A 19,642-nucleotide genomic window follows, 5' to 3' on the forward strand; every position below is an offset into this window, starting at 1 on the left:
TTATCATTCAATTAGTCCACGGTACATCAGCTGTTGAGTTTAGGGAGTTCAGTGCTGCAATGAGGGAGTGAGCGGGGGTATCACTCCTCCTCCACATCCTGTACGTCACACGCTTCAGTTACAAGTCTCTGGCTCACAACTGAAACATTTACGATTCTTTCACCCCCAGTCAGTTTGTAAAAGCTGCTGCCAAGCCAATAAAAAACGTTAAAACCGATTTGATAAAGCTCATAAAAGTAGGTCATTATTTTGCATTATTTGACCACATGTTTAAAGAGTTCATCCTTCAGCAAACATGGTGGACCTCCTTACTGCCTGCCACAGTGCAGGTTTGGTTCAGCACGTGTTACCTCATTAAAACTCATTTGGAAGGTTTTGAAACATGCATTGTCTTCATCCAGGTGTTCTCCCTTTTTCTTAATTGCTGCATTCCTACCTTTTACCATGCATTGTTGACACCAGCTGTTTCTGTTGCACACTATATTATAGTTTGTAATAAAATGCATCCTGTATAATTATTTGTCTGATCTCAGGTGAATATCAGATTAGGATTTTTACAAGATCAACTGTATATTAAAAATGTCTAAATACTGACCTCTATTGTTGTTATGCCACTTTAAGGTCACACGTGAGCTCAAGATACAAACAACACAGCCACTTGCGACCTTGCTCTGCTGCGCAACTAGTGGACATAAAATTCCACAGTGTAGCTTTTAAATCCTGTGCTTTTGATTGCTGTAGTTTAGTCAACACATCTATGTTGTCAGAGTATAAATGGGCTGTAAATGTACTGACTGATGTAACGTGAGTGAAGCGTGTTCTGCCGGCGCCCTGCGATCACCAGCATAGCTTTTAAACCACCCATAAGACTTTGACGTGTTATTATCTAGTAAAAATTAATTCTGCTTTATTGTGACGCCGACACCTGCACAGGCTGATCTCTCTAACACACACTGTGCTCAATGACAGAGTATGTGTGTGAGTGTGCTGTGACAGAATGCCTTAATTATGGATTAATTGTGTCATTAGCAGGTTTCTGCTGTTGGCACCACATTGGGCCTGTCAAGGTTAATTACTGGAACATGTTTATTTGCTGTCAGCCGCTGCCGCAAGCTGTCACTTGCATGGAAACACAGACAAACACACACTGACGCTGTTCACTCAAACAATTCACAGGGCGCCTGGTGTCCCTCAAGCCCTCAACACTTTCTTCAGCTCTTTTGTTTCTGTCCCGCCGCAATTTGTGTTGCAGTCAGCCGCTGACCTGAAACACAAACGCTTCACGGTCCAGCATTCTCCCCCATCAAGCCAAAGTCACAGACAAACAGCTGATGGCAGCGTGGGATTCGATGTTTCCCGCCCTGCTGAAATTCTCACAGTCTAATATTCAAGTGTAGAGCCACATTAGCAAAGGACAAAACATGAAAGAATATGAGATTCGGATTATCATGTGAACGGAGATAACAGCACAAGCTTTCACTTTAGCAGTTGTTGATTGGAGATATTTCTCTGTGCATAATCATTAAAGGGCCCTCCAGCATCTGTAATGCTTTCTGTTTTTAAAAAAATGTTAGCTATCAGCTTTTTAACTGGCTGTTTTTTGCATTTTGATTAATTTTCCCATGCTGTGAGTGTGAGTAAACATGCTCTTGCCTCATTAACATGTTCACTGTGATACTCATGAGATTCCTGTGCGGTGATAAAAAACACGTTAAATTTATTAGTGAGTTTATATTACCGTGGTAGCAATTTAGAGCAGAGCAGCGCATTTACCATCGACTGTTATGGATATGGGCCTTTCTCAGATACAGGTACTGATTTTAATGTTGGGGGGGGGGGGCTGCATATGGGCGGGGAGGGGGGTGCTCGTATCTTCTGGATGACGTGATAGGAAGCCCAGGGGACTGAAAACATTTTGAAGATTCTTCTTCTACTTTCTCTTCTTATCTGTACCGTTGAGACAAAGTCGTGTAGCAAAACTTTTCACATCTCAGTGATCCACTCAACCAAAACACTGACACAGATCAACTGACAGCACTGAAATGAGAAACTTCACATTCTTGCCAATGAACTGTTCTTCACAATTCAGCTAAAATGGAATCTTTTGGATAGGAGTTAATGCATTTAGTTCTTTATTTATTTATTTCACAAAACCTGCATTTTGCTAATCGTGATCTGGAAAACATTAACATGCGCTTTAAAACTTCAATCATACCAAGATGAAAGTGAATCAGCTTCTCCAGATGTTCTTAATGCACGAATGGAAGTAATCTTATTCAGAAATGTTTTGTCAGTTTGTTGCCTTTGCACCGCCTCGTACTGTGATTACGCAACACCTCACATTTATACAGAGAGCGGCGGAATCCTGTTGATTCTGTGTGTGTATACAACTCAATTACCTTCAGCCTTTAATCGCAGTAAGAACAAATACTCTGAGTACTGAGTGCATTGAAGGCAGTGACTGACTGAACTTCCGTTTGCGGACAGTGAGGAAGAGTTTAGTCTTTAGTCTCTTCTTCACGTCATTTCTTCAGTTTTACGCCGGTGGTCGTAAACCGTCACTTTATCCTGCTAGAGTTGTTCAAACATTGGCTGGTGTGACTTGTTGGGTCACATGGAGGTCATGTTAGGGTCACTGGAGTCGTGACAGGTTGGTGCTATTTTGTGTGTGAATGCAGGCGCAAAACTGATGACTTAACCCAACAGTAATACTATGTAACCGCTCCTTCAATAGAAACCTGTCTTGTGATTTCTTTGTACTTGTGCAATGACTAATGTAAAGACTGTTGTATCTTGTACAGCTTATATAGAGGTTTTGTTTTCTACCGTGTTGGGTTGTAAGAGCAGGATCGCTTAAAAAGTTATGAACCAATTTTCATGAAACTTGGTGGGCGGGTTGGACGCGATCCAGAGAAGAACCCGGGACATTTCTGGTACCTGGTATCTGGATCGAGCCAGACAAAAGTTTCATCTTATTTTTTTCTAATTCTACTGATTTGCTATAACTGGCTGCCAAAGGGGCGTGGCTTAATCTTCACAAAGTGCTGCATCTCATGAATTAGTCGACTGTAACCAAACTTGGTGGACATGTGCACAAAAACAGAATCATCAATCGAGTATAATTGGACAACTGCTGAGCCGTGGCATTCTGACTGTCAAGCGTTTTGTCCCGGAGTCTTCAACTGTGCTGCACTGTGCCGATCCAGAGGCTTTTTAACCGTGACACAAATTTTGGAAATACACAAAGGAAAGTAGAAAAAGTGAGAAGGAAAGAGAGGCATTGGCACTTTGATTTCAGCTGTAATCTGCTCACTAACTCATCTCCTGACATCTCTCTCTCGCGCGCGCGCACTCTCTCTCCATCTCTAACAGACTCTCCCTCCATTAAAGCCTTGCTGGGTCCTGGCTGAGCAGCTGTGAGGAGACAAACCATTTATCAGCCTGTCAGCTCTTGCTGCCTGTTATTTCTTCCAGTCAGGCTGTCTGTGCTGTCCAAGGCCCAATAAGTCTGACTGAGGGGAGCGACTGTAGCACTGCAGCCTGCTGCTCTTGACATCCTCCAGTGACACACACTCGTAGATACTCTGATTAACATAAACTGATTGCATTTAGTTAGAGAGACGGGGATCTGATGGATTTCTCACCTGAGGAAAAGTGCCAAAATCAGCAATCGACTGTTTGACAGTGTACAAGGCCACAGAAGAAGTTGTCATGCGATCAGTAAACAAGCTCTCACAGACGCTGTTTGCTCACAAACAAACCCCAGTGTGACAGACAGACGGTAAACATGGATGACACAATTATAGTCCGAGTGACACTCAGCAACATTTTAACACCAACACAGACACCTGCGCCAACAGCACACAAAGCCTGGGCCGAGTCTGCCATCTGGTGGACAGGCCAGGTCTGTGTGGACAAAACTGATAATCAATAGGGAGGGATTTATGACAGATATAAATGTTTTCAAAGGTTGTAGTATTGTGCAGTAAATTTAACTAAAGGTAGAAGATTTTGAGCTTTGTATTAACACAATACTGACAAGATGACAATATTACATCAGAGGAGAGAATAAAGTCAAACACAGCTGTGCTTAATCCTGCATCAAACATAACTAAGATTTCCCAAACCTGTTCCTCTGCTTCAATGGTTCTCAGTTCTCTCTCTGCTCCACCCACACCTGAAACGTTTGCACATGAGTTGGCTGAACACACTGGTGTCACTTGTTAGTTGTGTGAATGGAGCAGGAGACGGGAATTATTCATTTCACTTCCTTTATATTGGGCAAGGTAATGCAAACTCCATGAGCTCTTCCTCCTATGGCTGTGCTCAGACTTCCTCAGAACCAAAAACAAACTGTTTCTGGTGTGAAGGTTTCACCCTAATTTGTATTCCTGACTTTGCCCCTCTCCTGACATCTCTTTGAAGTGTACAAACTTTCTTGCTAGACATGTTTTCAGATTGCGTCTACTCTTAGTGGACGTCCAGTGGGCGTCCTTACACTTGAATCACATGTGGACCTCAGCATGAGCAAGACTGGGACAGATGTCAAACTAACTTAAGGTGCAAAATATCATCTTCCTTCATCTAACAATTTTAACCATGTGACCCAAAGAGCCATTCTGAACTGCATTACACAAAACATTCAGTTTTAACTCCCATTTCCCTGTGATTCAGTATGTTGTTGTTTGAGCCACATGTGATTGATCATAAGTAAAACGTGTTGAATGGTGATTGTTCACTTTATCCTTGTAACATAGCAAGAGACGTCTTTCTTATTTTACTTCTTGTGGTTCAGCTAAATTAAATAAAAACATGATTCATTAAGAAATCCACACAAAAACCCCAGACGACAGCATTGCTAACTGATAAGGAAAACCAACACATATTGTTTATGCGCATCAGCATTTTAATTGGACAAAGCAAGAAAACATTGATTACAGTAGCAGAGTCATTATCAATTCTCAGGGCCATCACCTTTCTAAACAAAAGGGTCTGAAAATGTGTGTAGGCACTGCCTAATTAAAAAGAGTCTGCGTCAGCTAAAAGAAACCAGCTCTATAAGGCAACAATTACAATGTAGGCCTCCCATTTCACATGTAAAGGTTGAATCCACTCAGGGGTTTGATATAAAATACTGGCGTTTTATTAGATATTTAAAAAACATTGGAAGTGTCAAACACGTTCACCCCTTAAACGTCTCAGCTGTGTGAATGTGCACTGCATGGCAATGCTTTTAAATCCCTGCATGGAAGAGTCATGTGTTGCACCGTGCCAGCGTGGAGAGCGGCACTCTGCTACCAACAATGTTCAGTTAACTGTCGAGTTTTCAGAACCATAGAAAGAAAAAAAAGCAAGCACCCACAGTTAACAGTAGCATTTTTACTTACATGGTTTCAAATGAATGCATGGTTTATTTACACGTGGAGAAAAGATTTGAGGCTGCCCAAAAAAGACGAGGAGGAGAAATGGAATGCAAAAAGAAATTGAAAACTAAAACTAAAACACTCTTGGTAGTCAAATTTGTACAAGAGAGGAAAAACTGTGCAATATTTACCTGCTTACAGAGAAACAGCAGTGGCAACAAATCCCTGCAAACCGTTTGTTATCCAAGAGAGAGAGAATGACAAATTATATTTTAAATCCTCAAACTAAAAGTTCAGAATTTAGCAAGGCTGAGTGTTTTAAAAAAAAAAAAAAATTAAAAAAAAAATTGCCTCTTGCCGGCCGAGACCAAACGTGTGAAATTGGAAGCAATTTGTAAAACCCGGGGAAAAAAAAAAAAAAAAAGCAAATCCAAAAGTTTCTCCTTTACAATTTTATACTCATTTACAGTTAACTTAAAAACGGTAAGAGCCCTGGTCCACGGCCAGTCTCGTCTACCACAGAGGACGTAAATACCTGTGTGGGTCAAATTGCTCCTCCCGTTACCTCCCCCTCCCCCCACCCCTCCCCCCTTTCCCCCCACAAGCCCCATTTACATCTCCTACGGACGTCAACTTCCCCCATCAGGCTCCACGTCCCAGTAAAAGTCTTAGTCCTGCCGCAAATGGAGGCGGTTACACAGCCCCGCAGGGCGCCTTACAGCCAATGAGAAGGGCTGACGGGCTGACAAATCTGGCCCCCTGCCCACTTATCAGTGTGTGGGGTATCCCGCGGCTCCCATACCAGGCTGGTTGGCTAGCATACTGCCATTCAATCCCTGTGTAGGCTCCATAACCCCACCGTTACTGATGGCGCTCATGCCAGTCCACCCAGCACTGGCCGGTAAGTGACTGCAAAAAAAAAACGAGGGAAGGGGGGAGAGAGAGAGAGGGAGAGAGAGAAAGACAAAATGCCAGCAGGTTAGAAGAGACGAGGCGAAAGGGAGCCAAGGAACAGTTTATATTAGAGCTACTAGAATGAGAACGAGAAGGCAAACGAGAGTTATCAGAGGGTTGTGAGGGTGAAGCAGGCTGGGCAAAAACAAAAATTAAGCTAGCAAAAAAAACAGGGGGAAAAACAGAAAAGTGGTGGAGGCTCTGTGCAGGGGTCAAAGGTGAGTGTGATGTGACTAAAGCAGACACAGAGTGGACAGGGTGAGCACAGCGAGCCAACGACCCTTTCTACCACCCGCCCAGAATTATATAATTTGGCCGCGGAGGAAAACAAACGATACAAATGTCAATCGTTACCTAAAGACCAGGCTGAGTCGAGTTTTTCAATCATTAGCGTGACATTTTTTTTCCTAACAGTGTTGAGCTTATACACAATAAAGGATTCTTCAAATTTCAAGTCTGTCCACGCCTCTTTTAGGGTGTCAACCGGCAATTGCACTGGCTGCTTTAACACACATTTACCTCAAAGCTGTAAACAGTGGGGACTTGAGACCGTCCACAGCGTTTGGCCTCTGCTTTGTCTCTTTGCTACGTAAAAAAAAACTCACTGCGAACAGGCTGAATAAAACAAAAGTCTGAAACAAAACCTTCAAATGATATCCCACACACACACAACCACACACACACATACGTACTTCCTGCTGACATTTACACACACAGATCAAATCTTCGGTTCTGATGTGGAAATAATTCGATGAAATGAAAAAGAAAATAATGTGGAGAGCTGAAACATGGCTGCAAAAAGTAAAAATGACTCAAAAGCCCTTGAACACAAACGTTACACAGAACACAGACGGCAGCACCCCTGTGTGGACGTCTGCACCAACACCTGGTTCTGAATGATCAATTCATCTCGTGACTCTAACATGTTAGTTCTCTTTCAGTCCATTTAGCAAATTTTGCAAAAACTTTATCAAAAATGTACTCGGGGGGTGTGGGGGGGGAAACAAAAGGGACCGTTTAGCTGGCTGGAGATATTTTGGGAGATTCTACATCTTTAATGATCACATTCTACAATTTAAGTGACAAAAACAGATCTGCGAACAAAAGGTTTCGGACATTAAGACGCGCCGTGCACACTGAGTGATTATGAGGACGACATGCAGAAACATAGTCAACCAGCAAAATTAAAGTTCTTTTATCTCAATCTTCATAAGGTGAGCAATGAGGGAGGGGGAGGGTGGGGGGGAGTGGGGTTTGGGGTGAGGGAGGTCACGGCTCCCTCCTGTGGCCAGAGCTGGCACTCCCTTCGCGGGTCTTGAAGGAGGGGCTCTGGGTGGTCCTGTAGGAGTAGGAGGCGGTGTCGGGGAGCCCTGAGCACACCGTGCTACTTACTTGAAGCCCTGCTGGTTCCAGGCCTGGCTGTAGACGCCATAGGTGGGGACCTGCCATCCGTTGGGGACGTACTGGCTGATCTGTGGCCCGTTGCCGTACCATTGGCCCCACTGCCCGTAGGGCTGAGCGGCAGCAGGGAAGCCCATCTTGTTTTGCTGCAGAGTGAGAACAGAGCAGGAAGAGTTAAACAAACACCCCTCAGCATGCTGACAGATGGAGTTAATGATCATCTTTTGTTAAAGAAAAAAATATCTTCACTAGCAGCTGCCAGAAGAGAAGTTAAATGAAAGGCAGCTAATCCTCGATAGTAACTCATGCGTAACAGCAGGAAGTAAACACACCACAAAAAAGCAAAGTGTGAACCCTGCATAGGGCAGGAAATCCAACCGGTCACACCAAGGTGATGCCTGCTCTGCTGCTCAGAAAGCATTTCCTGACAAACAAGTCGGTCCTGAAGCAGAAACAATGATCTCTGAAAGACTCATTCTGGATCCATCTCAATTATGTAGGAATGTTTATGGGTTTCCTCTCATGCTGTTTACAGGCTGTTTATCAGTATACACATGTCATCAGATTCTTTAAAATTTACGCACTCTTGGTATTGCGTCATCAGAGGGCACAGTGGTACCAGAGCCGCCCTGGGTGGTTCCTGCACTCAGCCTGTATGATTGCCTCACCTGGGGCATGGCGACCTGCTGCATGGGGTTCATCATGTCTGGAGTCTCTTTGCCCCAGTAGCATTTGACTATGTGGCCCTCTATTGAGCTGCCATTCACCGTCACAATGGCATGGGCTGCTGAGTCGTGGCAGTTAAACCTGGACAGAGACGGAGAGAGAGACTGAGAAAGCCGCGCTTCATATTTGACCTCGCGGACACGTGTTGGGCGCTTCATAAAGTGTGACCAACCTCACAAACGAGTAGCCTTTGTCTGGGAAAACACGGATCTCCATGATTTGTCCAAACTGGGAGAAGGTCTGTCTCATCAGTTGCTCTGGACATGAAGCAGAAAGACAACAAAATAGGTTTCATTCCATTGAATAATGCTCAAGGTCAGTGATTAAATATTCGTTCACTGTGCTTAATCTTTGTTAAATAAAAGGTATAATAGTGTTGCTGTCCTGACCTGTCAGTCCTGTGCTGACGCCCCCACAGTACACAGTGCAGTTGCTTGGGCTGGACTGATTCACTACTTCATCAAAGGATAGATGCTTGGAGTTATCTGGCAGGAAAGACGAACAACCAAGGTCAACATATAAATCAAGTTTTTCTTGGCACAGCACAATATCATAGACACACACACACACGTCTCTGGGGGCTGTACAGGCCTACAACAAAGGGTTCCCACCCCAACCCAAAGCTCTCTAGGAAGAGCAGGAAAAACTCCCCCAAACACCTAAACACACAGGGAAAGCAGAAGAAATCTTGGCAGAGGCAGACTCCCTCGTCTACCATCGGCCCCGTGTGCAGCAGAGTGTGAAGAGAAAGAGACGAAGGAAACGAAATAACGCAGGAAAATAAAATGAATGCAGCAATTGAGTCCTGATAGAGAAAGAGGATCTCAACTCCACATAGAAGGGATCAAAATGTCAGAATGAATTATAGAGAGGCCTCATACTTTCATAGGTGGTCTTTGGGGCAGGGGGCTTTCTTGTGGCCCAGTTAGTTCGGATCTGTCTGCCTCCCAACCACTGACCGCCCATCTGCTGAATGGCGTTCTCCGCATCCTGGAACACACAAAGAACTGGGTCATTCCACCGCCCTCCACAGAGTATTAACACGGCAGCGCACACACCACAAATTAAGAAGCGGCGCGTGCTTAAATGACTGAAAATGGCCAGTAAAGGTGTAAATATGCGCCATTTTTCTAGACAGAGCGGCTCTATTTTAAGTCTTCCAAAAGCGGCATCGCTATCAAACCACACCAGTCACAACAGTATTAATGTTGCATCAAAACAACAACCTTCTCACGCCGCATTTGATGAATACTCACCCACTTGTTGAAGAAAGACACAAAGCCATAGCCTTTAGATTTCCCTGTAGCCATGTCTTTCACAACACGGGCATCCCTGTGGACAAACAGACAGATTCATCAAAAACGCCTGTCGGTTGTTGAACAGAATTCAAAACTGTTGAGTGTAACTGTATAATGGTTTAGTTTGTCCAAAAATGTCTTAAATCTGTCCGTGCCAGGTTTCTAGGATTTCTTTCCTCAGCAGGTTTTGGGTTTCTGGCTGTGGGAAGGAGGAGGAGGAGGGTGAACCCAAGAGTTCCTCGTGCTCACTGCCTCCTCTCCTCGTACGTTCCTCCCTGCCATCAGAGCTCGGCTTCATTTCCTACCCTCTATCTGTGATTCAATAATGTTTGTCAGTTCGCCACTTACGATATCCTGCCCAGCGGGCCGAAGGCAGCTTTGACGTCTTCTGTGGTTATTTCTGGGCTGAGGTCTCCGACGAAGACGTGAAAGTGATCTGGAGGATAAATTTAAAATATGTTTTGTCAGCTTTAATTCATTTACTACGACATCTGGAGTTATCTATTATGATCTATAAGGATCTCCTGTCATCCAGAGCAGGAGACTGTGTGTGCATTATTCCAATCCCCTTTAAAATGTACTGGATGGACATAAGCAGCCACCACATACCAACAAGAGGCAGAGATGCAGTTTATTGATAATGAACTGCAGGGAGGCTGTGGAGGCTTTAAGGTATTTGGTTCTTATCATCCATTAGTTATGTGGTGCTTATGAGCCCAATCATACAGCATGAGCCACACTGCTCATCATTTTGCCCTAAAAGTGACCCGTCCTTCTGGTTTTTCAGTGTGTGAGCCATGTCGAACATGTTGCCTCTGACAATAATGTGAAACTTACTGCTTGTGTCTTTTTTCTGGCTGGCTGGAGTTGTGGCCCAGTTGACTTTGACCTCCTGCAGAGAGCGACACAGAGAGAAAAGGCCAGGTGGGATATGATTACATCATTTACGTCAAAGCGGGGAATGCCCCCCATAAATGTGAACAATTATGAAAACTGACTATGGCTAATGAGGTCTAGAAAAATGTAGGGTATTATATTTTACTTTATAACTCCTTACTTAGAGTTGGACACAACTTACAAGTAAGGAGTTTTGTAAGGGAAGTTATTGCACATTGTAAAATTGAAGAAAATCTGACAATCAACTGGGATCACAAATTGAACAAAATCAGCCTTTTCACTCTGGTAACAGAGTTTTACAAGCTGGCCAAAGTTTTGACAAATTTAACACTAAAGCAATTACATAAGGGGTTGTGGGAATTTCCTTGCAAATACACAACACAACCACAGTACTAATGGGGCACTGATGCGAGATCATTGCCCCCAATATCACTGGGTTGTAATGATGAAAAGTCTCAAGACCAAGTGTAAAGCTTAAACTACTTATTTGGTTAATGTTGAAAAGTTAGAAAAGTCAATGATAGCAGAGTCAACTCCACCCCAGACTGGGGCCTTTTTTTTTGCAATGACTATATCAGGCGTTGAACTCTGTGTGAAAGGGTTAACAAACCTGTTTGATTACCAGGAACTGGCACAAGCTCATCATCACAACATAAGCAGACGTGTCCCACACCCAGGCCCACCCGTCCCCACTCACCCTGTAGATACGATAGCTTACCTTACCCATTATTTTCCTTCCATTCATTGCTGCCAGTGAGGCAGCAGCATGCCTGTGGTCATAGAACTCCACAAAGCAGTACGGATCATTTCCTGCCGTCTGCAAACGGGGAAAGCAAGACAGATATTAAAACCACAGTCAAGATAATAATGTAATCACTATGTCATGGAGTGTTGAGTCTGACGTGAAAGGTTTGGTGAGCAAAATCAATCTGATTTCAGCTTCATAATACTCAGTTTATTTACATGGAGCCACGTGGTGACAACTGTATGGGTGTAAAGATAAAAAATAAGAAAATATCTTAAAATAAGATGTTTTACCAGAAGATGGCATAATTTCATGCATGACATTGGAGCGTTCCAATGACATCTATATTCACTTCCAATAAAACACATTTCTCTTATCTTCCGTCTGTAGCTCTGGGTCAGACCTTCCCCCTTCTTTCTTACTTAGACTTACATTAAATGAACACCACATTATAATGTCCATAAAGGCCTGAACTCTTACTTACTTAAAGTAAGGTAGGTGATCTCGGAAGTGACAAAAGGTAAGAAACTGGTCGAGGAACTAAGTAAAGCGGCGCTGAGCAACAGCGGGGTTAGAAACAACGCCACCTAGAGTCCTCTAGAAGCCAACTACATGATAATATACTGCAGATTTAAAATAAAAATGCCAACAAGTTAAGAATCCTTCTTTTCTATCAATATCGTCAAACGGTGTCTAGTTTATCAAATGAGTTTGGTTGATCATAACATGTCCGCGAGCTCGTGTTGGTGAAAACAATGCGACTTCCCACGAAAACAAAAAGCGGCGCGTTTGATGTGAAATCACTCACATCGACGATCATTTTACAGCTTTTGCAGGGTCCGATCTGTGTGAAGACCTGCAGGATGAGGGGCTCCGTGACGTCCCGGGACAGATTCCCCACATACCTGAACACAAGGGACACAGATGCTGGGACTGGGTCTTTGTCAAACAGGAAGTAGCATGCAAACAAAGGCTAGTTAACCAGGCTAGCTACAACCCACAACAATCTATTAAATTTGCTAGGACACGAAAATGACACTTGCTGAAGTAGGAAAAGGCGCGATGTCAGCGTGATGCGGGCCGGTCAGGCGTTACCGCCCGTTTACCGGGGCTGTCTGCTCGTCCCTCACAGCGTTGACGTGGCTTGTCTGCCAGCTAACTGGCTAGCTAGCTAACACTGGCCGGTGAGGAAATGCACTCACACGGGCCTCATGCTAAGCGGGCTGGTGAGCCAACTGATGAATACAAATTAATTGGCAATTTCCCTGGTATTCATATACTAATGGTAACCCTCGATTAAGATGTACGTGTAGCAGTCACTCAATGTATTTAAACATTGATATATAATTGCTTCATTGGCCGCATTTGCGTCGGAAGCTAACGTTAGCATTAGCCAACACTTTCAGGCAGAGTCCCTTTCAGGCGAGCTAACTCACGGCCCCCGTCTATTTACACGACAAAAACAGACATACCGCTCAAGCACAGAACATAATTTGCCATTATTGCCTTTAAAACTGAATACATCCTCGATGTTAAATGATACAACAACAATCATACAATTTTGTCAAAAAAAGGCAAGAATGGAATAGTCATAGATAAAAACAACGTGGGGGTATGCTAGCGTTTAAGTTGCGCCGTGTTTAAGCGGAGCCTTCCCATCCCAGGATATAGACAGATCCACGTTACTCACAATGTTCTGGGTTGATCGTCATCCATCATCAAGATTCAGTGGTCGCGTCCTGAACCCTCTTTAGTCCAATGACATACAAAGAGTTTGTGCTGATCTCCAGAGACCGCGAGTGTGAAAGTAAAGGCGGAATCTAGCGTTTGCTCATAAATCGGCGGCCGAGTGTGCTCACACACACACCGCAGACAGCCTCAGTCTGATGCAAACAATAGGAAGTTGAAGATGGCGGAGGAGCGGCGTCAGCGGCGTCAACCTGCGCGCTGAAATCAAGCCAAAACCAAGCGCCCCCTCCCCCATAACATGTGGTTCAACATCTGTACTGAAAAGACTGAATTACAACGAATTAATGGCCGCTTGCGTAACGGTAGAGAACTATGACTTAAATCAGGATAGATATGGTAAATACTGTGATAATGTACACATTTGAGAAATGTATTAGACAAATTAATATGTTTAACATTTAATATGTTTTACACAGTATTTTCACCCGCCGATTTCACATCAGATCATTAAATTATTTGTTTTTTGCGCCGGCTCCCCTGGTAAAATACGTGCGCCGCCCGGGAATCGAACCCGGGTCGCAAGAATGGGAATCTTGCATGATACCACTACACCAGCGGCGCCGTTAGGGTGCAGGTGTGAAACACATTATATGACGTAAGACCGGCCAGTCTGTCTTCAAAGTTGGCTTTGAGAGCTCTAGAGAGAAAGTGGACAACAAATTGAACGAACCCTAGCAGTACAACAGACAGACAGACAGACAGACAGATCCCATGCGTACATTACTTAATATTAGATGCATCTAGACTAAATTATTACTTATCAACTTGTAGTTCATCTTTTCTCTTACAGATAGACAGACATACAGAGAGAGAGAGAGAGAGAGAGAGAGCGAGAGAGAGCGAGAGAGAGAGAGAGAGAGAGAGAGAGAGAGAGAGAGAGAGAGAGAGAGAGAGAGAGAGAGAGAGCGAGATACACTCCGGTCCAGTAGGTGGCGGTATGCACTTGCACTTGTTTGTGGCCCTCCATAAAACCACCGTTTTCGGGAAACCGCAAAGAAGAACCAGTTCACTGGAGGAAAAAATGGCTTCCCCTGCTGGATGTGAACATTACATGCGCAGCTGCTTATTGAAAGTGAGTTAAGTTATTATTATCTACCGTTAACTTAAACCTTCCTCTTGCGATAGCCACATAATTGTACTTGATATGCCGAATTTCGCGCCGCTTGCACGCTCGCAGCCGCGCGGGGAGTGATGACTGTAAAGCAGCAGCAGCAGCAGCAGGAACCTTTAGACCGCTGTTAGCCACACTCACCTGCCCCGTTTATGGAGGAATTACCTTTGATCAACATGGCAGCTAGGGATTTCCATCATTGTGGTTACCAGAATAGATCATGTGAACAATCGATCATCGGCCGCTCTGTGCGCGGTGGTGTTTACTTTTCTTCTTTCCCTTCTCTCTCGAACATTCCTCACATTCACTCCATGACGGCGCCTTAGAATCGTGACACTTAAACTCCCCTTGAAAAAGCAGCGTTTGTAGTACGTGCACAGAGAATAAAGGCACGTTTTCCTGTTTAGGGGTATTTGACAATGTTGGAAAACGTGAATAGCTTAGATTTTGTTGTTCTGCATATTAAAGAGTGAGACCAGGCTGCAGTGCTGTATGTTTTTGTAAGGTTTGCATCACTGAACGCACCAATAAAGGGTTGAAGATCTTTAAATAATGAACACTTGACTCTATCACAAAGCATTCAGAATATAGATTGAGTTCTTTTGAAGTGTTTTGTTCCAGTTCTGTGTTTAAGTTGTGTTAAGATTTGGATCGCTGACTGCACCTTTTAGCTGTGATGTAAACTTGTCTGCAGGCTCCTTGCTGCGGTAAACTTTACGTGTGCCGGCTGTGCCATGATGCAGAGGAGAACCACCAGATGGATCGATTCAAGGTCACAGAGGTTCAGTGTTCTGAGTGTCACACCGTGCAGAAGGTAAAACAGACAGAGACCTTATGTTTCACCTGTGCTGAGAGCACATTCATTAACCCTTAGACAGATAAATCTGTTATTAATGGCTGCTATCACTCTTCCAGACGCAGCAGGCCTGCCAGCAGTGCAATGCTCAGTTTGGGGAGTATTACTGTGACATATGCCACCTGTTTGACAAGGACAAGAAGCAGTATCACTGTCAGCCCTGTGGAATATGCAGGTGAGCAACAATACCAAGTTAGAGTGCGGCAAAATTACAAAATGTCACGATTTTCAGGACATTAACATCCAAACTAGGTCACTGTTCTAGCATGTAGGTTGCTAGCTGTTGTCATGACACCCTGCATGTTTACTGTATCTTCACAACATTCTCTCAGCTACTTCATGTTATGGGGCCACATATTAGAAGGCACCCGGAAGTTATAATAGGATAGAGATCCATGACAACATACAGAGGGTTCAGGGTCAAGGGTCACAGTTTGTGACAGCCAACATGTTTGTATGTAACTTAACTTGTAACTTTATGTAGAGAAGCTTTTAGAGACTTTTCTTCATGTTTCACTCTAACACACATTCACATCTTATTCATGCCTGATTTGATTGACGTTTCTGTCTGCGGGATGATAACTGAGTCGTGACTTTTGCAGGATCGGGCCCAGGGAGAAATATTTCCACTGTGAAAAGTGCAATCTGTGTTTATGCAGAGGTCTGCGGGGAAACCATAAGGTGATTATCCATCAAGATCTGTTTACATGTACTGAGTAATGAGCACACGCTTATTATCGCTACTTATATTTACTTTTGTGTTTCATGTTTCAGTGTGTTGAAAATGTCTCCAGGCAGAACTGCCCAGTGTGTATGGAGGTACAGTACTGTGTGAAATGAAGCAGTTATGAGAGAGAAAGTGAAGCTGTATGGTGATTGATCTTCATTCATGTGTTTTTCCTTTGACACACAGGATATCCACACCTCCAGAATTGAAGCTCACGTTCTTCCGTGCGGTCACCTCCTACACAAGTAAACAAGTTGAATCTGTCTTCACTACCCATGTAGAGTTTGAGGATTAGAATTATTTTATTGATTCGCAGGATTTGCGAAATAATTCCACTTGACAATAGATACAGGAGTCCAGCGGGAGCAAAGCAAAACTGTATTTTAGTGAAGCATTTTGATGAGCAAGATCATCCTGCTCCTGATCCCACATCCAGTTTATGCCACAGATATTCATGTCTTGGTTTTGAAATGCCATGTGTATCATCATCGAACCTAATAAGTAAATAAAGTCAGTCATCAGTCAATCAAATCATCAAGTTCACAAAGTGTAGAAAGAAACTGTTTATGTGTGAGTGTATTCCGACTTTATCCACGTGTGTATGTTTCCTATGCAGGACTTGCTTTGACGACATGGTCAGAACTGGGTATGTATTGTATACTACAGACAATTTTGGTGACACTTTACAGAAACAACCAACAACACTAACGGCTTAATCACATGTTTGTTGTTTGCTGCTAATGGAGTCCTGCTCTGTTTTTCTCTCTGCTTCAGTGCGTATCGCTGCCCTCTGTGCATGCACTCTGCCTGGGACATGGAGGGTCACTGGGATCAGATAGACAAAGAGATCGCTCAGTCACCCATGCCCACCGAGTACCAGGGTGCCACTGTTAAGGTAAAACATCACATCATCTTTTATTTTGGTAAACTTTTGGGTTACTTGAATTCATCAGAATCTCATCTATTAGTGACGACAGATCCTGTTTTTCAGATTTTACTCATGATAATAAGTGAAATCCAATGTTTTCTGTGTGATCCATTCCTTCCAGATCATATGTAATGACTGCCAAGCCCACTGCACAGTGCCTTTCCACGTCCTGGGGATGAAGTGCAGCAGCTGCGGCTCCTACAACACAGCGCAGGACGGCGGACTCATGCAGCAGCAGCCACCGCAGCCTGAGCCGGACACGGAGACAGAGGCAGAAACAGACACCGAGCAAGAGCAGCAAGAGCCGCCCCAGTCACCCACAACACATTCCAGTGACCTTTAATGCATTTGTGAGCCCAAATTCATGCAAAATCCATGTGGCAATAAGAAAAAGAATACTTTGTTTGTGTATCGTCATGGACATATTTTGTATAGTTTCTAATAGACGCTTGGTATTATGCCGGTCTATTATGTAAATAGGTTCCCCAGAAGTCACACCAGGTAAACGGAGACTTGTCAGTGATGGAAATGTCCCTCTGTGGCAATACTTGGAAATAGGAAAGTTATTTTAGTCATGATGAGAATTGTTACTGTACATGTTTAAGATTTTCAGCTGTGCAACACCAGGGAATGTTGGATGAAACTGATGCCACAAGTGACGGAATTCTGCATGAATCTGCAGAAAGAAATGAAGTATGGAAGAACCAGTATTCAGATCATATTTTTATATAAATCTGTAGTATGTGATCCAGATTTGAAAGTTACATGCCACCGCTACCTGTTTGTTTACCACAGTTGTGTTTGAAAGCACTGGGAAACCTGGGCCTGTATTTTGAAGTACCAAACTCTATTTTCATCTATGATACAAACTTTCATCACATCTTTACATAATGCACGATACGACTTCAGAATGAGCCGACCTTTGGTACTGGGAATGATATTGGTGTTGTGTATTTATTGTGTCAAACTAATTTTACATCATTAAAATGCCAGACCAACATGAATCGACCTCCTTGTCTTCACTGGATTGGTAACCTTTACTTTGACAATAATTCAATCTGTAAACATCATAACGCTAATTATTGTCTTCTGAACCAATCTGTGACCTTAAACAAAACATTACATCATTTTTCCATCTATATCCTCATGTATCATCAATTTATCTGCAGTAACTAAAGAATGAAGCTTTACATCTATGATTTCCACACTTCAAAGCAGTTTCATTATAGTTTCCTCTTCGGCTGGGGGAAATATAAAGCCAAAGTTGGATTATAAGTAAATGTATTCTACACATCTACATTTAATATTAAAGTCATAAAGTAACCCAGCATGACTCCACACTACAATCACAGCAAAACACCAAATCAGAAACCCAAAGTGGAACCAAAATCAAAATATTGCCCAAGCATCAAGATTACAAAACATGTTAAAGATGACAGTCTGCTGGTTTGATGGCTGCTGCTGCTCATTTGTTGTCTCCTCTAGGCGGCGCTGTCTCAGGGGCGGTGAAATGGAGAGTGAAACAAACAGGGACCCGAGTAATGAACTCTGCAGTTTCTACTGGGATTTGTATGGTGGGAGCAACTGAGAATGTTAGGGGCGTCGGTTGGATGAGGCCTGGAGGGAGGGATGGAGCGGCGTGCTCGGGAAATGCTTGGTTGGTGGTGATAGGGGTGTGTGGCTGGTTTACAGCATTAACATTGACGTTCAAACAGGCCTCTGGAAGAACAGGCTGCTGGGAGCCCTCGTGTTGTAGAATGCCTGCGTTCTCTAAGACATGAGCAGGGTCTGTCTCAGGCATATCCTGAGAGATCTCCACACCCACGGCAGCTTGAGAAGGCTCATCTGGCATGAGGTGAGCTGGATCAATGGAGATTTGTGGGTCCACAGGATCAGGCAGGGGCTGGAGGACGTCTGGAGAGAGGGATGGAGCAGCATCATGTGGGTCAACGGGGTCAGGTAGGACTTGGAGGACATCTGGAGGGAGGGATGGAGCGCCTCCTTGTGGGTCCACAGGACCAGGCAGGAGCTCGATGACATCTGGACAGAGGGATGGAGCAGCGCCATGCGGGTCCCCGGGATCAGGCAGGGGTTGGAGGACATCTGGAGTCAGGGATGGAGTGGCGGCATGTTGGTCCACTGGATCAGGCAGGGGTTGGAAGACGTCTGGAGGCAGGGATGGAGCGGCGGCATGTGGGTCCACAGGATCAGGCAGGGGTTGGAAGATGTCTGGAGGCAGGGATGGAGCAGCGCCCTCTGGAAATGCATTTGGGTCACATGGAGCTGGTGGCAATGATGACTCTGCAGCGGGGAGTAGGGCTGCAGTGTCTGGCGGAGCCGTCTCCCCTACAGTGTTTGGCATCTCAGTCTGTGTAAGCTCTGGCTCAGCTTCCTCAGGAGGCTCAACATGAGCCTCGTTCTCCTCTGATGAATTGGATTCATTGGACTCGGATGAATCGTCACTGACATGTTGAGAGACCTGTTTACATTCAAGGAAAAGTCATTACCGCTGCCATGGAGAACTTGCATTAATATTTTCTAAGAAGATGAAAATACAGAGATCATTGAAGTTACTATGGGGAGATTTGGGTCTCAAGGTCAACAACTAGATTACACAGAGAAATACAGATTTTGGGTGTTAAGGCAAACTGGAGACAAATGATTGGCCTTGCTGGAGGTTTTCACTCACTTCTAAATGTGAACAAGACAACATGAATTACACTGAGAACATTGGCGGTACAATAGCAAAGCTCCTCACCGGTTTGGACATGCTCAGGGTCACCAAGAAGACGACACAAAGAGCCGTCCTGAGCACCAACATGTCTGCTGTGTTACTGTAGAAAACAAAATCATAGTCACAGTTCTGACTCTTTCAAAGATTTAAGGT

At 44.0% G+C, this 19,642-nt stretch overlaps 2 protein-coding genes and 1 non-coding gene across 4 annotated transcripts; 1 reads left to right on the forward strand and 2 right to left on the reverse strand.

Annotated features, from left to right (window-relative positions):
- Positions 1-4,885: 4,885 nt before the first annotated feature.
- LOC143011684 (cytotoxic granule associated RNA binding protein TIA1-like) lies at positions 4,886-13,292 on the reverse strand. Of its 2 annotated transcripts, none has more exons than XM_076164650.1 (12): positions 13,075-13,292; positions 12,193-12,289; positions 11,358-11,456; positions 10,580-10,634; positions 10,091-10,178; positions 9,701-9,776; positions 9,326-9,434; positions 8,834-8,929; positions 8,617-8,701; positions 8,387-8,525; positions 7,710-7,864; positions 4,886-6,272 (listed from the first exon to the last, which is right to left on the reverse strand). In XM_076164650.1, the coding sequence occupies exons 1-12, from the start codon at positions 13,101-13,103 to the stop codon at positions 6,134-6,136; spliced, it is 1,167 nt and encodes a 388-aa protein (XP_076020765.1). In that variant the 5' UTR covers positions 13,104-13,292; the 3' UTR covers positions 4,886-6,133. The 2 variants fall into 2 exon arrangements, with proteins under 2 accessions (XP_076020765.1, XP_076020763.1); XM_076164648.1 differs by having other exon boundaries at positions 8,303-8,525.
- A 331-nt stretch (positions 13,293-13,623) lies between these two features.
- On the reverse strand, positions 13,624-13,694 carry trnag-ccc (transfer RNA glycine (anticodon CCC)). Its single transcript has one exon. It is a non-coding gene; the product is annotated as a tRNA-Gly (tRNA).
- Positions 13,695-14,102: 408 nt separating this feature from the next.
- rchy1 (ring finger and CHY zinc finger domain containing 1) lies at positions 14,103-17,759 on the forward strand. The gene is made up of 9 exons (XM_076164651.1): positions 14,103-14,205; positions 14,939-15,058; positions 15,160-15,275; positions 15,703-15,781; positions 15,875-15,919; positions 16,014-16,072; positions 16,444-16,473; positions 16,602-16,722; positions 16,877-17,759. Exons 1-9 carry the CDS (start codon positions 14,155-14,157, stop codon positions 17,096-17,098), a joined length of 843 nt encoding a protein of 280 aa, XP_076020766.1. The 5' UTR covers positions 14,103-14,154; the 3' UTR covers positions 17,099-17,759.
- The last annotated feature ends 1,883 nt before the right edge of the window (positions 17,760-19,642 follow it).

Source organism: Genypterus blacodes, unplaced genomic scaffold, assembly GCF_046128005.1.
Source record: "Genypterus blacodes isolate CSIRO-AG114 ecotype Tasmania unplaced genomic scaffold, CSIRO-AGI_Gbla_v1 ptg000138l_1, whole genome shotgun sequence".
NCBI lineage: Eukaryota > Metazoa > Chordata > Actinopteri > Ophidiiformes > Ophidiidae > Genypterus > Genypterus blacodes.